A 19,324-nucleotide genomic window follows, 5' to 3' on the forward strand; every position below is an offset into this window, starting at 1 on the left:
AGTCGTGCGTTTTTTCTCTCTTCCGTTTCGATTTTTCTGCCATATACCGTGCAGTATTACCGTCATTATATTATATTATTCTCGTCGTCACCATGTCGTCGTACCGCAGTTGGTTACGAGTAGCGTTGGTGTTCACCCTGTTGGCCGTCGTCTACGGGGCGCCCATCTGGGAAGAGCTGTTCGGATTTTCGCCTCGTCGTCGCAACACACAGCCGACGGCCAGGACGCCAAGGGCCGGCGGCAAGGAGAAGTACAAAGCCACGTGCTGGGTCATCAATCCGGACAACTATGCGTTCCCGGGCCAGTCGCCCTACCCATCGGGCCCGCTGTGCCCCTACTGAAGTCGTACTGCATATATTACTATAATATATAGGTATACGTATATTGATGGGTACCTACCCGAGGTTACCGACACCGGTATAAACTACGTGGGTACCCGGTCAAATATAGCTATGCCATTTAAGTACGCCTGCAGTGGCCGCCATTGCGTAATTTAAGTTTATAAAGTAAAATAATTTAATATGCTTAACTATTATAATGATAAACATATACAAAAATGATATATATAGTCATATTACCTACCTATATTATACCCATACCTATTATGTATTTATGTATACCAAAGACTATACTATTGCGTTACGTGCAGTATAATTATATGTATATGTGTATGCGTACAGGTAACTACTAACTATTATATTGCTTTCGTTCTAAAATTATGTTATACCTAAGTACCTACTCTTAACTCACTTAAGTCAAAAAATAAGTATATTTATATATATTTATAATATATATACATATTAATATCATACTAGTCGTTATGACGCGCACGTCTACGTTATATTATATACCTATTCGTATGTGTCTGCAATCTGCATGCATACGTTGTGTTTTTTTACGTGTAAAATAAACGATTCGTTTTTAAAAATCATACAATTTAGTAGATTATATTATTATATCAGTGTTGTATTATTATTACTCTGTTAATATAATATATTACACTATAAAAGTTCCTATCCATAGTCATCCTATATAATGATATCATGTCGGTTATCTATCGCCTGCACATCAACGTATGTAATAGCTTAGGGGAAAATGTAATTTGACGGCTAAGTCGGCGAAAAACAATATTATGTTGTCGTTACAGCGGTTTGAAACACGTGAAGTATTTACATTTTTTATTCGAACTTGTATAAATATTACAGCTACTTTTAGATTATCTAGTTATTATAGTTATATTCGTTATTTGCCGTATAATATAGCTTAGTCATTGGCGCTCATTTTATACAATTATACCATTATACCTACATGTGCCTATAAACGCGTTGTATTTTTTTACGTGTAAAACAAACGATTCATTTTTATAAAATCGCACAGATTAGTAGATTATATTATATTATTATCCACTGCCCGGTGTTGTATTATTACTACTTTGTTAATATAATACCGCATTATAAAACTTCTTAGCCATTTGTCTATAGTACATGATCAGACGACCAGTCTTATGTAATGTCAACAGTCGCTTAATACAAGTAAATGTATAATTGTTTTAATTTAACGGCTAAGTTGGCGAAGAACAATATCACGTTGTCGCTATAATAGCGAGCTGAAAAATTTAAAGCATTTACACTTTTTATTTGATATAATATAAATTTATTGTTTAGTTATATATCTTGTGATTCAGCTATTGGTCATAGCCACTATAGTTTTATCCAATTTACTGTTAGCGTATAGATGTGTACATTCATATTATGGCGCGGTAAATAGACAATAAAAATTCAACACGGTTTTCTCGACGACCGCTATCTAGTCAGGACTCTTCCAAAATTGGCCTTGGTGCGTCCGCCGGATGGTCACTAGCCGTGAAAAACACTTGGTTCGCAGAGCTGTGCAGCAAGACAACGGCCGCGACGTTTTGTTTCTTCTGACGAGGTGTGCGCGTATACATTCGTTCATACATCTACAATCATCTGCGATAATTGGTAAATGGTGAGCGAAGGCCGGTACCCGGGACGTATTGTAAATTTATTTTGTGTTGTTGATATTATATGTATATTTGTATATATTTGTACCATGTGTACCTATGTATTGTATTGTCAAGTATGTTTATTTACCTAAATTTATTTATTTCGCGGTTTGCTACGTGATCATTTACGAAGACTAAAACAATATGAATTTAATTTATAAAGTTATGTTTGAATTTATTTGCATATAGACATACCCGATAGGTAGCTATATAAAATTAAATTTCAACAATGCTCAAAAATAAATAAGTTCAACTATTTTAAAAACAGTTATAGTTAAATACTTATAATAAAATACTAATAAATAATCGAATTTTAATCAATTAAATTTACTTATAATTTATAAATTTTATTAATTATGGTGAACCGATTTTATTTTTAATATAAGTGAATAGGTATTTGTTAAATCGAAGCATACAGTTTATTTTTGATTAAAAATTTGTATTTAAACTTGATTTAACTAATGTTTCATTATGTTCAAAATAACTATTGAAACATTTTGATATTTATAATTTATTAGTTATATAATTTAACTTCTCCAGAAAAATTATTAACAATTATGAAATAGATTGCTATTACGATGTATCTCTGTTTTAGCGTATACTTCCGTTTAGGTATACTAAAAATCTGCGTAGGTATTTCACTTTGTGAACTTATTCGATTTAGTTGGGAGATCTGTTTGTTTTAGATAAGATTTATAAGTTTTCCGGTATCTTTCAGAAAAATCTCTGAAATTAGAAGAAATCGTAGAGTATAGTTTATGAGTAGGTATAGGTATAAGCTCCAAACATACTGACATTGCCTTGGATCGCGTTTGAGATATTCTTATTTGATTTTTCTCCAAACGTTGTCTATGATATTCGTTAATCTCATACAGTCATACTCTCATTAACTCAACAATCATGTACTTGACTTATTGCTTTACACGTACAGTGTACACCAATCGATAATTACGACGCCTAACTGTTAGTATTTTTTCCAAAAAAATAAACCACGTACGACCAATGTGTTATTTTAATTCAGTGTGTTACTGAAATAATAATGACTAATGACTAAGTTTTACGTTCGCGTGTAATCTTTAAAAGTGATTTTATGACATAAACTCGGGTAATTCAGCTTAGTAATTCATATATTCTTTCTTGTAAGTTGTGTGTTACCTTGGTAACAAGAATAAAAAGAACCATTATTATTTATTATATTTTACGTAATATACCTGAAACAAATTACTGACATTTCCGGTGAATTTTCCAAAATTTTTCTTTTATACAATCATTGTTCTGACAATTATGAATACAAAAAAAAAATCAGGCCAAATCCATGAAACCGTTTCTTAAGTGGTGATCTCTTATATACACGTGGTCAATTGATTTATTTATATACATAAACATTTAATTTTATGCATTTTGATGAGTTAATAACGATGGTGTAAAAAAAATCCACTGAAATAATTACCTTCAAAACATTTTAGTTGATTAGGTACATCTTTAATGAACTTCGTTTTTTTTTTTTTTGATCTTGCGTATTTTAACGAGTTAAGAACGTTGGTGCATTTAAAATGTGTCACTTGGACTTGGTTTCAAAGTAAAAACCATTTTGTATTTATATTATTTATCATGGACATATTATAAGTTTACTCTATACAGGTAATTCGTTGTAAATTTGGTTGATACTTCGATAGCCCAGGTTCATAGCTATAACCGAAGCCGGTAGTTGTAGGAAGCGACTATTTGTGTTACTTAACTGGCCACGTTACTAGAGGTTTGTTGGACCTCGAGTTTTACGCCCGCGCCCGAAGCTAATATAGGCGTATAGAGAGCGACTACTTGTCGTACATAATTCGCAAGGACTTCCCGAAGGGTAGGTATGTACTTATTAAGTTATCAGTCTCACCGAAGGATATAAGAACAATAACTAGTTGTTTTACATAAGCTAATGTGGGATCATGTAATAAAATGTCAAGAATTTTTATTTCATGAATAATTTTTATCAAAATGTCTTATGTCTACCTATATAAATAGGTCAAAAAGAATCTGGAGTTACCCATTTGCGCCAAAAAAAATAACGCTTAAAAAATATTATGACTAAATATTTTCAATATTTTTTTGTTTGTAAATGAACCACTAATGATGAACCTCAAATTAAATTTTCAAGCAATTTTACCCCGCAATACATTTTTTTCCGAAATGTATAGAAAAAAAATTAAAAAATTGGTAATTTCAAGTTTACAGATAAGAAACTCAAAAAGAGTAAAAAAATGAAAATTTCATGATGTATAGAATATTAAAGAGTTATTAATTTGGTGAATATTTCGAGTATCTATCGTTATTTTTTTTTAATTTTAACAAAAAACAAAATTTATATTGTAGAATATTTAATATACTGCAGGTTTTGCATACAAATTTCATATTCATATTATAAATTTCTTAATACTTTTGAAAAATACTGATTGAGAATTTTTAATTTTTGACTCCTTATTAGACCTTACGCCTTTAAGCATAAAGTAACTAGATTCAATTACAATAAACCAGAATACAAAAACCATTGTATCATTGTCAATAAGTGCATTAAAAACTTTTTTTTGTTATTTTTTTTTTAGATTCGATAAAAAAATTTTCGCTGGCATTAATGCTTAATAACAATAATTATAATAATAAAAAAAAATCGTAAAATCTTAAAAATTTTTAAATTATTTTGATATTTTAATTTTTATGTATATATGTATATCTAAAATTTTAAAAATTTAATACAAGATTCTTCATACATTTTCTACCTTTATAGGCTTTATAAATATATAAAACCATTTATCAAAGTCACATTAATTTTTTTTAAGCGTTTGACGTTGAATTTGTATGCCATTGAATAATTTACCCGTATAATAATAACTATTTCTTTTAAAACGATTTTTATATTCTGTTGTAATTCAAAAAACCAAATAGTTTAAGATACTTGAAATTTTCATCAAATGTTCATATAGTTGTTTTTTATATTTGATAACATTTCCTAAATATTTTGGTTATTTTTAAGCTATTTTTAGGCATGAGAAATTTTTGATTATATTTTTTATTATTGTCAATAAAAAAAAAAAAATGAGTAATTAAAAGTTTAAATTGTATACATGACTTAAGAAAATTTTATTACATCTATTTAAATATAAAAATAATACATAGGCGCAGTTTTTTATAAACATTTGACGTTTACATATTTTATAGGAAATTATATATTTAAATGAAGAATTGTTATATATTATTATGTTTTTTTTTTTGTTATAATTAATATAAAATACATTATTTGCTTAGACTTAACATGTTTACACATACCTACAGTAAAACTTTTATATAACGAACTTCGATTTAATGAATTATTTTTGAGAACCATGACTTTCATTGTTGATAATACGTACATTTGTCTCTGTATAAAGAATTTTATGTTTCTATATAACGAATAAGCTATTTGAAATTTGTTAACAAATCCGTTTTTGTTAACCAAATAGAAACATTTTACGAAAAAAAAATACTATAAAAATAATAAACAAACGAAACTCACTAATTATTTCACAATAACAAATTAAATAGATAAATATGATAAATATGTAATAAGATAACATGATATATATTTGTAGTTTATTTTTAATAATTTTTATTTTAATACAATATAGCATATGAAATACCTATGTAATTCTATTTAACGAATTCTTATATATTACGATTTTTTTTGGTTCCCCATGAGACTTCGTTTTATGGAAGTTTCACTGTATTATGAATTTAACTATACACAATGATATTTTAAAAATTCGTAGATTAATTTTTAGCTATTAGTTATTATTTATACTATAAACTTATTCGTATTTCATAAAATAATTAAATATAATATTATTATTATCATAATTGAATTCAAGTATAACACATCTATTACAGTAACCTACTCGACACCTATTGTGTACAGTTGCAGAGCGTTGAGCGGTACCCACTTTCCCCCTTTTGCCTTTTTTATAATGCAATAATAGTTTTCATTGAATTAAAACATATTGTAATAAATAATAATATATTATTTTGTACTGAGACAAGTGAAGCGAAGAGACTCGGTATCTGACATCCGGTGTTGGTGTTTCTATTTTTTTTTTTTTTTAATTATTTTTCCTATTTAATTTTTTTATATAATATTAAATTGAATCATTATAATACGTATTAAGTTATATTAAATATATCAATATTCAATTATATTGCTATTGTATTGTTATTTTAAATTAATATTATAGTAACTAATAAATAAAATACATATTAAATATAAAATAGGTATAATTCATATCTATGTATTTAATAACTAAACAATTATACTCATTATATATATAATATATATAATAATATAGTATAATTATAATATAGTATATATATTACTCATTATTATACTTATTAATAATATATTATAATATATATAAAAGCTTAATTAACTTGAAATATTTTATTTATTTTTTATTTTATTTTATTTAAATAAATAATATTTACAATTTGTAATAATATTTATTAACGATTACGATACGTAAATTTGATAAATAAAGATAACAATAGCATGAATAACACGAAGAAGGAGGTCCCCCAGTGTGGAAAACCTCTGACTTGGGGAGATAGAGAAGTTTTTTTAGTTAATTAATTCAAGTCAAAATTCAAGAGAACTTGACACCAGGGTTTTTTTAATTGACGTGGTTATCTAGGATAAGTTCATTGATTAAGTTAAATGTTAGTGCATTTGTGTTGTTAATTGATTTGGTATGGAATTTTTTATTGTAGTTTTTAGCTGTAATAGAGACTGTTTTAATTTTAGGTTATTGTGTATAATGAGACGTTAATGAGACATATTATGGCACAGATATTGGCAAAAAAAACTGACTGGAAAGCCTAGATAGTATGTTTTTGAGAAAGCTTGATACATCCTCATATTAGGAAGCCAATTTTATTTACTTAAAAATAAAAAATTGAATGTTATTCAGATTAAATTGAATTTTTAAAGTTTTTAAAGAAAATTGTATTTATGACACAACCAGTGGTTTTTACATGAACTCAACAAATTGAACAAATTTTAGTGGTTTGGTTATCTTGATTATCATAGACGTACTATGGCCCTTAATACTACGCAGTAGGTAGATACTTACTACTATAACCAATATAGTATATCTTTATTAGTTGATTTATAACTTCCGCCACACGTCACATTAAAATGCACATCATATCGTTTATGCACAATGCAGTATGCGTCATTAGTCATTACTTACAGCGTACCTTGTGTTCAAAATATCAAACAATCAATATGTCGGCAAAATATTGTTATTTAAATATTTAAATATAAGTAGTGAGAAAAAACATTTGTCTTTATAACTAATAAAACTATTTTGGCAAACAATAAAATATGGGGTGTAATACACGATGATTTTCTACATATTGTGTAAAGAGCAGAGAGAAAAAAGGATTTTTAGACGAAAAGGATGTAAAACAACTCTAAGCTTTGGAGGATCTTGTACATCATACAAGTTTACGGATTGTTATAGAGAAGATGGAGAAAAATATCATAAATATATTTTGAATTTAATATTTTAATAATGAATTATATTTATAAGATATAGGTATCAGGAATTGATTTGGTCCAATGTTCAGCAATAGAATAATTGTAAAACTGGTCCACGATTAATAATATTGATAAAGAAGTTTCTGCGGCTAAATACTTATAGTAAGTATACTATTATATTTTTACTCATGGAAGTTTCTACGATTAGGAGAAAAGTTCTGATTTTGCCTATACAAAACCCCTAAAGATCGTTGTTGTATGTTTAAAATTGATATTATTGACTTGCAGATTTTCCGATAGAAAATCCGAAGACAAAAATGATGATCATACGACATTCAAGAATGTAATTACAGTAAATTAACCGATGCAAAAAGCTTAACTATTTTTTATGTTTTAAAGAAAAATTAACTGTCACATTATATAATGCATTAGATACTGGGCTTTTAATTGATGGTTGGAAAATCCCAACCCGTAGAGATGACTCTATGTGGTGCCGACGGATCACGGAATTCCGGTTCCGCCTAACGGGAGACGCACAGAAGGCAAACTGTACAAAATCGAACATCGACGGATCAATCAACAGCGACCAGAGAGGGTCAACATCGCACTCCATCCGAAGACAAAACTCCGGAAGGGTTGTAGTTTATAAGCGCATAATATGACCCAAACGCAACCCAAAAGCGAAAAAATAAATAACCCATAAGCGCAAATAAAATTACCTTTTTAATAACCCATAAGCGTAAATAAATTTTTTAAAAAAAGTGTATTTAATTAAAATCGTAGTTATTATTAATGTTAAATTAAGCATTTACAGTGATATTAAAATTAATTCAAAAAATAAAAAAATCAGTAAAACATAATAATATAATTTTGAGTATTATTTTAAATTAGTTAAACAAGTATCATGAATAAATAAATAAATATATTAAACTAATATAATAATGAATAGGTATCTTAAAATTAAATTTGAAATTTAAAACCCACTGTCTTCAAATATTCCAATCTAGAATTTTTTTTTTCACAAGGTCCAAGTTTTTGTATTGTCTTGGAACTGGTAAGGCCGTGCGCACATGAAAAGTGTCGAGCGTCGCGCGTTAGGTCAGTAAAATATTGTATCAGGTAATACAATTTATTTTTGCGATTTTATCCCACTACCAAGGTACAAAAGCCCAAATTCATTTTAAAATAAAATGAAAAAAATGTATAAAATAATTTAAATGTCCGCCATAAGTAATTTAACCGCAACATGTAAAATGTAATAATATGTCACATACAATTATTTAAATAAACGATGGCGATGTCGCGGAAGTTATTTGAAAAAGTATAGTTCCCGCGGCATCGTCGATTCAAACAGGAAAAAAAAGTGTCCTTATTGATAGGTTAAGATATGAGTTAAGGCATAATATTTTACTAACACAGAAATGAATTTAAATATAGGTAATACAGTCGAATGTAGTATTTTTTTTTTTTTTTTAATACTTAACATGTAAATAAAACTAAACATCATTTTTAAAGCGGGAAATTAATTTCCTAATAATTATGAATTATGCCTCTGGCTGACATAAAATAATAATTACCTAGGTATATATTTTGGCTACCTACTGGTAAACATTAGTTAATAATTAATATCGTTGTTTGTTAAATAATATACCTATACTAGAATACAGGAACCACTGGTACTTTAATCGCGATAATTATAATAGTTCCACTATGGCTGACTATTTGTTTGAACCGCCTTGGAGCACTGACAATCCATTGCAGTTTGGAAATATTCCAGAAAATCCAGTAATTAGTGAGATTATCTGTCAATTGGATATTTTTTTACAGCAAAGAAAAAAATTCAGTTGCCCTAACGATGAAATAGACATTAGAATATTATCAATCATTCGATGTGCTATGGATAGCGTTAAGAATTTATTGGAACAAGACTTAACATCATTAATAGACATTCAAAAACAGGTTTTAATCAACAAATGTAGATTTATCATTAAAGACGCAATCAAAGTTATTGAAAAAACCTTGAAAATACAATCAATTTAAGTAATAACTAATATGTTATGTGAAAACAAATAAATACACGTACCTAAAAATAACTGTTGACTTCTATAGAATAATATATTAATATTGTATTTTTATTATTTTATGAGTGTTTAATTGAATATTAATAAAACTCATTATTTTTTAAGTGAAAAGTTCTCGGAGTACATTTGGAAATTATTTTTTGAATTAATAAATTACCGTACTAACAATTAACATTTGAACTTAAAGGTTACTTTTGTATTCAATAAATATTTATACCTTAGTAATATTTCTTAATAGGCTTTGGTTACTTAAATTGTTTAATTAATTTAACAAATGGTTAATACTATAGTAAATATTCATTTATTTTTATACCTAATGAAATTCTTAATTATTTTATTTCAATTTTTAAAATAAATAATTAACACAACACTATATTCAGTGCTAAGTCCCATATCTGATTTTAAACATTTTTCTACTCATATAAAATATTTATTATATATATATATAAATTATAATTACTTAATTGCCATATTATAGTATTATTAATTTATACTTGTAAAAAATGAAATATTAACATATAATCTAATACATATTATAAATGATAGTCTAGACCTCTTTTTTATTCTAACATTTATACAATCTGAATATAATATATCTAAACTATATAAGTATATAAATTGACTTTTAACTTTCAAAACATTAAGTAAATTAATTTTATGTTTTTTAGTTTCTGTCTTAACTTATCATAGTGTAATATTTGGTTTTATGAAAAATAAACAGTACAATTTGTATGAACATGTTTGTTTTTTATTATTGAGTATTTACTTGGAAAATAATTTTAATAATATATAATAACATAGTAAGTTAATGTTTTGTTCAATTATAATACTTGAGATCAATTTATACATAAAAATAAATGTCAAATCACCGTTAATAATATCATATGTAAATTAATGAACTTTAACTTGGAAGAGTAAATAACTTAACATTTAATTTAAATTAAATGTAAAATAGAAGTGAATAAAAATTTAAATAATCACCATACAAAATTGACTTTTAGATACAATTATACAAATAAATCTTAAAGTTAATACAAAAAATGTAAAGTTAAATCATTTAATGTAACCATTAATACTATCATTTGTTTTTACGTGGTCTACCTCTTTTACCTTTTGGTTGTTGTGCTCGTTTAGCCAAACATCTTGGACAATACCAAACAGCGCAGTCCGGGGGACATTGAATACCAACACACACCCAATGGTACCATACATCACATCCATCACAACCAATCATTGGGCTTCCATCATCAGGTTTAGTACACATAGGACATATCCATACTTGATTACCGGCTTCATCAAAATAGAATGCTGGAGGAGGAGTTTCATTCACAGGAGGTATAACTGCTGGCTGAATGGGTTTTGCAACAATTTTAGTTTTAATTTTTTGAATAGGAACTTTAGGAGGAGAATCAATTTCATGTAATATATCTATAGAAATGTCTGATTTTGATTCAATGTCCACTTCAACTTCCATTGGTTCAGGTTCTGAGACTAAAGCTATATTTGTTTCTGGCGGTTTCTCAACAGGCAAAACTTTTGTCGTAGTTTCTAATCGAGAACCAAATCTAAATTTTAGTTTTGGCACTTTATTGGTGGATTTTGATTTTTCTTTTTTCTTCTCTTTTTCTTTTACTTTTTCTTTCTCTTTCTCTTTTACTTTTTCCTTTACTTTATCTTTTTGCTTTTTTTTTTCTTTTTTCTCTTTCTTTTTTTCTTTTTTCTTTTTCTTTTGTTCTTTGCGAATAATATCTTCATTTTCAATTTTTAATACTGGACTGGCTGGTTTTTCTATTATATCAGGTACATTTATTACAGGATTAATTATTTGAGGAAATGTAGTTGGTATTAATCCAGGCCCAGGAGGTAAAGGACCAAAAAATGAAAATTTAGGTAAAACTTCTTCCATTTTTACTTTGTTAGTATGAGGTGTAAGAATAACCTTTTTTGGAACCTGTTCTTTTTCAGGTACGTTTACAATATCAATTATTTCGTCTATAACGGGTTCTGGAATAGGAGGTGGTGATTCTGCCACAAAAATTTTTTCTTCCTTTGGTTTCTTTTTCTTTTTTAAAACTTCTAATTTTTGTTCTTTTGGTTGTGAAATTACATTTTGTGTTTTAGAACCTTTGGATTTTTTCTTTGATCCTGATTTAGTTTTCTTTTTGTTTGTTAAAATCCTTTGTGATGGTTCTTTTGTTAAATTAGGTAAAATTATAGATAGTTTAGATGTTTCGAGAGGTTTTTCGATTTTGATTTCTGGGAATGGCAATAATTTAGAGTCTGCTAATCTGCCTTCTCTAGATGGTGATAAAAACCCACCTGACGTCATGACTACACTAGAAATTTCTCTTAATCGCCTGTGTAAAATAATTTCTTCTGGTTCTTGTTTAATATTTACAATTTTATTTTGAATTTGTTCTGTATCCGTATTTTGCTCTTCTTCTTCAATTTGTTCTGTATATAATGTCGGAAGATGTTCATGAATATGAATAGGTCTAGTTACAGTTTCTCTACTCCCTGGCTTCAGTGTATTTAATACATTCTTTCCTGGTATATTTAATAGAGGTAAATTATGAGGAAATTTAACTGGACCTGTGCTTTTTACATATCTACGTAAGTCAGTCAATGATATAGATTTCTGACGAAAGGCTTTTTCTACATCTTCAACATCAGGTACATCATTATATGCATGTTCCGCGTATTTTTTTGAAGTTATAGACAAATCACTGATGTAGTGGTGAAGAATGTCGGTCATAATTTTCATCGAAGAGTCTGTTATAGAATGCCACCCAATGTTATTGCATATTTGAGCAACAGAAATTGTCAATGTTTGTCTGATGAAGTCATCCATTATGATTGTTTTAATAGTACTAATGAAATTCAAGTGATGAATCTACTTACGTGTATAATTTATTGTTTTTTGAAAGTTGAAAAACATAATGTGGCGGTTAACGCATGCAAATTTAAATATTGTATTTACAATGTTTACATATTACATAAACAATTGCTGTTATTTATTAACGTGATTTAAGATTCTTATCACTAGTCTTGACCCGTCCTATCTAGCGTCTCTTGAGGTTTTAAATTTGAACCTTGGTTATGGTAGATATGAATTATTTCTGAGTAAAAAATTGCTAGTCAATTTTAATACAAATTGTACAGGAATAATGAATATGGTGAATATACAATTGCAATTACTAAAATTGTTTACATAAATCTGTGTTCATAGTTTCACATCAAATACTCTAAAATTTTATATGACACTTTAAGTATTTGGTTAAACACATTGTATATATCTGTGATGAGGATTAATAAATACTAATACAATCAGACATATTTTTTAATAATAATAATAATTATTTTCATGTTTTTATGTCGTTTTAATTTAATAATGTGAAATAATATTATGCAATATTGGCAATATAAGCATGATTGGATCACAGAATAAGACAATAATGGCCTTTTGTCGAATGGTTTTGGAATAAGTTGATTTTGGAAAATCAATTTGTGGTACAAAAGGCAGTAATCTGGTAATTCGCGGTTCCGGCGTTTCATATCTTCATCAATATTCTGTTATCCTTATCATATACTATTGCTACATAACTTATCAGAATTAAGAAAAATTTCATTATTTAATTTAAAATTAAGATGTTTTAACTCAAAAGTTTTTACAGGAATTGAGGAATATTTAACAAACTATATTTTAAAAATAAATATGACTTCGAGAAATTTATTTACAACATTTTATCGATTTAAAAATGGTTATAAATATAAATGTAAAAGCTTAAATAACATCACTTTTTATAGTTTCTCGAGTCAGTCACATGACCGTAAGTTATAGTTTAACAATATTTATTGATTTATTTTACTGTTTACTATAGGATTTTGTTATAAAAACTCAACAATTTAAGACCAAAAACATATTACTTATTTTATACTTATTAAGTCAAACATTTAAAAGATTTTAACATAATATATTGTAGAAGATAGTTTTGACATGTGATAATATATCTATTATTATTTCAGGAGAAATTACAAAGGAATTGAGTAACAAGTTTTTTGCTGAACCTGTACAAAATTTATTGTTTAAACTTACTCATGTTGATGTACAAAAAGCATTTAGAAAGCGTTTTACTGGACAAAATCCTGACACTCCAATTTATAAATTTATGACCACTGCAGAAGTTGAAAAAGTTTGTTCTTTTTTAATAATTAAATAATTGTTGTTATATGAGTATATATTTATAGATTTTTTAAATATTAAATTTTTTCTTTATAGATGCAAGCTGAAGTTAATATAAAAGCTAAAGAAAAAGTTCAGATGCCACCAATAGTACCATTACGTACTGATTTGGGACAAGTATTGGAAGTTAACAAGGATATTATTGGTTTTGACAGCGCCAAATTCGTATTCACAGATATTACTTTTGGAATATCTGATAAAGTAATTGTCTTATTTATTTAATTCTATTCTATAATTAAAACTTAATTAATTTATACTGTTTGTAGAGACGAATAGTTGTGGTACGAGAACCTGATGGAACACTAAGAAAAGCTAATGAGGATGAACGTCATGCTGTCAATCAAATATATTTCCCTCAATCAGGAAGAGAATTAAAGCATCCTGTGATGTTTGATGATGCAAATTTGAAGGTAATAGTTAGAAATGCTTTTTTATTATTATATCTAAATTGTATTTTAAAATATAGCCTCTTCTTGAAAATGGTGATTATGAATTCATATTGGATCGTGCATGTTGTCAATTTGAACCTGATGATAAAAATTACCACCGTGTTGTATTCAGTACTTATAAACATGTTGATGAATCTAAAAATTATCATGTTTTAGAATCCACAAGACATTTAGGACCATTATTATTTTACTTGGCTTTTAATAAAAAACCAGATAACTTTTTAATGTATTGTTTACAGACTGAAAGGTATTTAATATTTAAAATTAATTTTGTATTATAGTTTTAATCAATATTGAAACAAAATATGATAACATTTTAGGTTTGATGATGTTATATTGTTTATACAATTATATACAAAGATAAATCAAGGTTTGGAAATTGAATTGGACAGTTCAAAAGAACAATTTAAATTAATAGAGGTAATATTTTATTAAACATATCTCTATATTTATTTTTTTTTTAACTATTATAATTTGTTAAATTTAAACCTTATTTTTGTTTAAGGATTTCATAAGTACTGAATGTATTGATAAAGTAAATCTGGAAGAAGCATTAAAAAGTTATATTACTAGAAATAGTGAAGTACTAAAAAACTAAGCATTTAATATTTAATGAAAAATATATATATTATTATTGATAGAAATATTTTCCATAAAGATAATACTTCATGGTACTGTAATGTATATACAATAAATAAACATTAGTTTTCATACTTTAAAAATAAACACATTCTTTGTAATAATATCAATTTTAAAAATATTATTTATCTTTTGCACATCTAAATCCAAGATTAGATGCAGAACTATCTGGTGTATTTTGGCTTCTTGCGGCACATCGATATCGATAACAATACTCTTTGTGACACAAGTAGGACCCACCCTTTTTAACCCTTTCTTTTCCATCTGAAGGACCACTCTAAAATAAATAAAACACTCTTTAGTATTTTTAAATATTACGATAACTATTAATTTATAATGCTATATAGTATATAATTAAACTCACAGGATTTACAGTAAATCTTTGATCATGATGCACACTCCAAATATCATTTGTCCATTCCCATACATTACCTACCATGTTATAGAGACCATAACCGTTTTTTGGAAATGTATTTACTGGGGCTGTAGTTGCCCAGCCATCTTCAGCAGTGTTTTTGAATGGAAATTCCCCCTGCCAAATATTAGTTCTAAGAAAAAAAAATAACATACAATGTAACTAATCAAGCTATTTTTTAAAATTTTTGATGTTTATTCTATTCTAAGGTTTTTGTAATTAAATGATATATATATATATTACGAGCCATGTGTAGATTGCTCAAACTATATCAATTGTCCAATTTTGCTCGAGCAATTATTTAAATTTCAATAATTTTCTGATTTATTAAATACTTAATTTTAGTCTTATATGCAATGATTATGTATTAGATTCTGAACGAAGCAATGAATGTATTGATTTTACAATGATGTGTTATTTTTTTGTTTGAGTACATGATAAGTTGTTGATACAATATTTTGATTTTGGTTGTAAATAGTAAATTGAATTTAGTCTGTACCTTGAAGAGGTTAAAATTAAAAATTCCTGGTATTTTTTTTTATTTGAGCAAAATAAACAAAACAATCAAGGAAAATTAGAATTTTACAATTAACAAGAATTGATTAAATTGATTTTTTTTATTTTTACAATTAATAATGTATAACCATAGAAAATAAAAATTTTATTTAAATTATCATTTTCAATATATGATTTTTAAAATATTTTAACTTTTTTTGAGCTATTTTTACGTAATATCAATTTTCAATTTTTTTTTTTTTTTAAATGTCAATAAATAATTTATGAATGGGTAAACATATTTGAAAATATAATAAAAGGTTTCTAATAATTGGATAATTTTCTGATTAAAAAATATATTTAATTTTATTGATTAGTCAATATATTTTTATAAATATTTAAATTTAGAATTTTTACAACATTTGTGAAAATCAAGTTATTTTGTAGTTTGAAATAAACAGTTTTTTGTTTATACCTACGATTTTAAAATTAAATACAAATTTCTTTATGAGTGTTCCAACTTCTATAATATTTTAGAATAATTTATAATCAACATTTATAAATAAAATCTAAAATAATTGAAAATTTCTTATACACATAAAAAGCTATAAAAGTTTAAATATTTTTAAAATTGGATTTTGGTTAAAATTCCAATTTGTACTTTATTATTTTATTTTTTATTTTACCAATTATAAAAAGTGCTGCATTTGGCCATCAAAGTACTAAATAGTTCCAAATTCCTACCAGAAACATCCCCTATTATTAAAAATCAAAATATTTTTAAAACAAAGGTTTAAGGTGATGACAGAAACAAATGATAAAAAGATACTTATCATTGTAAAATCAATACATTCTTTGCTTTACTAAGAATCTAAAAGTGAACAATAGTTTTTTTTTAAGTTGATAATTTAATTAAATGATAAATTGATTTCATTATTTTTTTAAGTCACAATACTGATTTGTCATGAGCAAAATATAAAACACAGTTTAATACCACGCTTGGACAAAATAGTGTTTTAATGAGTTGTCCAAAAAATACTAGCCAATATATTTCACTGCCTGTTACATATAACATATTATATGATATCATGTTTGATTTATAATATTTATATATGACTGTATTTTGTAGAAATACTTACCAACTAATTCTCAGTTTATTGAGCTTTTTAGAATTTTTACTGTAATATATTTTGTATTAAAATATTTGAATTATTATTCACTAGGATTTATATTAATATATACTTAATAATATTAATTAAATGTAATAACATACTGTCACTGTGAGTACCTAACAGGTTTTAATTGAAATTGAACCAAAAATTATTTATTTAATATAAACTTTAAATAAATCATAAATATTAAATAATAATAAATTACCTATGCTTTTTACTTGGAAGAAGCTTATTTCCCCAAGGATAGAGTCTATCTTTTAGATTTCCTCTACAAGCAACTTCCCATTCAGCTTCAGATGGTAACCTTTTTCCAGCCCAGTTGCAAAATGTTTTAGCATCATTCCAACTAACGTGTACAACAGGATGTAATTCTCTGTCTAAAACAAAAATATAGTTATTTTTTATTATTTGGTTAAAGTTTAAATAATTATTGTAAATACATGTAACTGCTGTATTACCACTTATATCAGAATCTTTTCCTTCGGGATGTTTCCAATTAGCACCTTTAACAGGTACCCACCATGGAGCATCTTTGACAGCTTGTGTTATAGATTTTAATGTAGTTTTACTGAGAAATAATTGAAATACAAAAGAATCTCCAAATACCTCTGCTTCAGTTTGGTATCCGCTTGTATCAACAAACTTTTTAAATTCTAAATTGCTTACTTCATATTTATCAATAAAATAATCATCTAAGTACACAGTACGGGATGGCGATTCTCCATCAGCTACAATTTCTGGTTTGTCAGTACCAATTGTAAAATTCTGTCCTTTAATTAAAACCATAGATCCTAATTCTGATCCTGTTTTTGTCTGACCTTTTGCTGACGTTGTGCAAACATTTTCCTCTTCAGTGTTTGCTGTATTGCGATTTGTATTACATCCACAATCTGAATCGGAAGATGTTATCCCCATAATAACAGTAATAATATAAAATAATTTCATCTTAATGTTTTCATAAATTAACATGTATGTTTAATTTAAAACGATTCTAATTGTAAGTTGTGGCCATATTAAATGGTACATACATTTTAAACTAAAATATTTCAAATTATTCTTTATTTAAACCAAATCATGAGTATTTTGAATTAGAAACTTAGATTGATCATTATATGATACATTTTGTAGCTACTGAGTTCTAAAAACTAAAACCACAGAATAAATTAAATTTAATCTTGAATCTTGATTTAACGTCTAAAAGTTAAAACTAGCTTAGTAAGTTAAAAATTAAAATTGTATTTTTGTAAATATTGTTATCTATTATCTAAAATTATAAAAATTAAAAAAAGCGGGGCGCACATGAATAGATAATAAATAATAACAATAGATAAAAAATATACCAAATTTAAAATTTGTTATCTATATAACTTTGGTTATTCTGTGGTATTGGGTAATAGTATTAATAGTAATAATATGTTTTATTTTATGTTTTGCTGCATAGGCATAGACGCATAGTTATATTGTATTATTGACTATTGTTGTCATTGGTCACAGAATAACGATTTAAGCACAGAACGACAGGACGATAAATGATTATTTTTAATAACTTAATATAGACAATTTAGTACCTATCAAATAGATTAAATTTAGGATGGGCACAAAATTCTGTGGTATGGCCGTATGGGTAGCTTTTTAAGCTTTTATTTTGACGTGTTATGAACTATTCTTAACAAATTTTACTTCAACAGCACTAATCCGAAACCATCACAGGATTATGTATTTATGTGAATTATTAACTTATTTCATCTGCTCTACGAGAAAATTTTTCAAATATATAGTTGGGCAATCAATAATCATACAATAGATTAGATGAATAAATTCTATGACCAGACCATGCTGTAATAATTATTCTTTAGCATGACAAAATACATGTATGTATTTTGTCATGATCTTTAGTCTATAGAGTATAGACCTTACAATAGTATGAGGTCTATGCTTTTGAGTTTAGAGTAATATTACACTATTGATAAATGCACCAAAACAATGTAATCGAGCACAGAATCACACAATTGGTATTAAATTGAAATTTTTTGCATTTTGCTTTTATGCAATAACTAATAAGATATCTTACAGAAGTACAGAAATATATAGAATATATGTTTAGAAGACCTTCTAAGTTCTTACTTTCTAAGACCGTGCTAGTAACGACGATAACTTTACCGAGGCTGCATTATCAGCTGTGTTGGGAAATTAACTAATTATCTTCCATGAAATAAAATAAATCCCGCCATTAAGTTTATGTTGTCTAAC

The 19,324-nt window shown here is 26.6% G+C and overlaps 3 protein-coding genes and 1 long non-coding RNA gene across 4 annotated transcripts; 2 read left to right on the plus strand and 2 right to left on the minus strand.

Moving 5' to 3' along the window:
- The first annotated feature begins 6,468 nt into the window (after positions 1-6,468).
- LOC132923189 (uncharacterized) lies at positions 6,469-9,093 on the plus strand. Its single transcript, XR_009661119.1, has 3 exons — positions 6,469-7,742; positions 7,869-7,923; positions 8,013-9,093. It is a non-coding gene; the product is annotated as an uncharacterized LOC132923189 (long non-coding RNA).
- A 1,028-nt stretch (positions 9,094-10,121) lies between these two features.
- On the minus strand, positions 10,122-12,692 carry LOC132922366 (transcription initiation factor TFIID subunit 3-like). Its single transcript, XM_060985853.1, has one exon. The coding sequence runs from the start codon at positions 12,510-12,512 to the stop codon at positions 10,740-10,742; it is 1,773 nt and encodes a 590-aa protein (XP_060841836.1). The 5' UTR covers positions 12,513-12,692; the 3' UTR covers positions 10,122-10,739.
- A 581-nt stretch (positions 12,693-13,273) lies between these two features.
- On the plus strand, positions 13,274-15,079 carry LOC132922369 (small ribosomal subunit protein mS22). The gene is made up of 7 exons (XM_060985855.1): positions 13,274-13,491; positions 13,688-13,854; positions 13,941-14,105; positions 14,171-14,314; positions 14,371-14,600; positions 14,674-14,773; positions 14,859-15,079. Exons 1-7 carry the CDS (start codon positions 13,377-13,379, stop codon positions 14,949-14,951), a joined length of 1,014 nt encoding a protein of 337 aa, XP_060841838.1. The 5' UTR covers positions 13,274-13,376; the 3' UTR covers positions 14,952-15,079.
- On the minus strand, positions 14,955-18,334 carry LOC132922368 (formylglycine-generating enzyme). Its single transcript, XM_060985854.1, has 4 exons — positions 17,533-18,334; positions 17,280-17,451; positions 15,357-15,540; positions 14,955-15,269 (listed from the first exon to the last, which is right to left on the minus strand). The coding sequence occupies exons 1-4, from the start codon at positions 18,041-18,043 to the stop codon at positions 15,114-15,116; spliced, it is 1,023 nt and encodes a 340-aa protein (XP_060841837.1). The 5' UTR covers positions 18,044-18,334; the 3' UTR covers positions 14,955-15,113.
- Positions 18,335-19,324: the final 990 nt, after the last annotated feature.

This window comes from Rhopalosiphum padi, chromosome 2, assembly GCF_020882245.1.
Source record: "Rhopalosiphum padi isolate XX-2018 chromosome 2, ASM2088224v1, whole genome shotgun sequence".
Lineage (NCBI taxonomy): Eukaryota > Metazoa > Arthropoda > Insecta > Hemiptera > Aphididae > Rhopalosiphum > Rhopalosiphum padi.

Bases quoted from the DNA above. Each gene is read 5' to 3' on its own strand.
- LOC132922368 (XM_060985854.1), bottom strand. From the start codon at position 18,043: ATGTTAATTTATGAAAACATTAAGATGAAATTATTTTATATTATTACT. The intron at 17,452-17,532 runs GTAATACAGCAG...TTTTTGTTTTAG, and splicing joins AAAAGATTCTGATATAAGTG to ACAGAGAATTACATCCTGTT. The intron at 15,541-17,279 runs GTAATTTATTAT...TTTTTTTCTTAG, and splicing joins CTTCCAAGTAAAAAGCATAG to AACTAATATTTGGCAGGGGG.
- LOC132922369 (XM_060985855.1), top strand. From the start codon at position 13,377: ATGACTTCGAGAAATTTATTTACAACATTTTATCGATTTAAAAATGGT. The intron at 13,492-13,687 runs GTAAGTTATAGT...TTATTATTTCAG, and splicing joins CTCGAGTCAGTCACATGACC to GAGAAATTACAAAGGAATTG. The intron at 14,106-14,170 runs GTAATTGTCTTA...TACTGTTTGTAG, and splicing joins CTTTTGGAATATCTGATAAA to AGACGAATAGTTGTGGTACG.
- LOC132922366 (XM_060985853.1), bottom strand. From the start codon at position 12,512: ATGGATGACTTCATCAGACAAACATTGACAATTTCTGTTGCTCAAATA.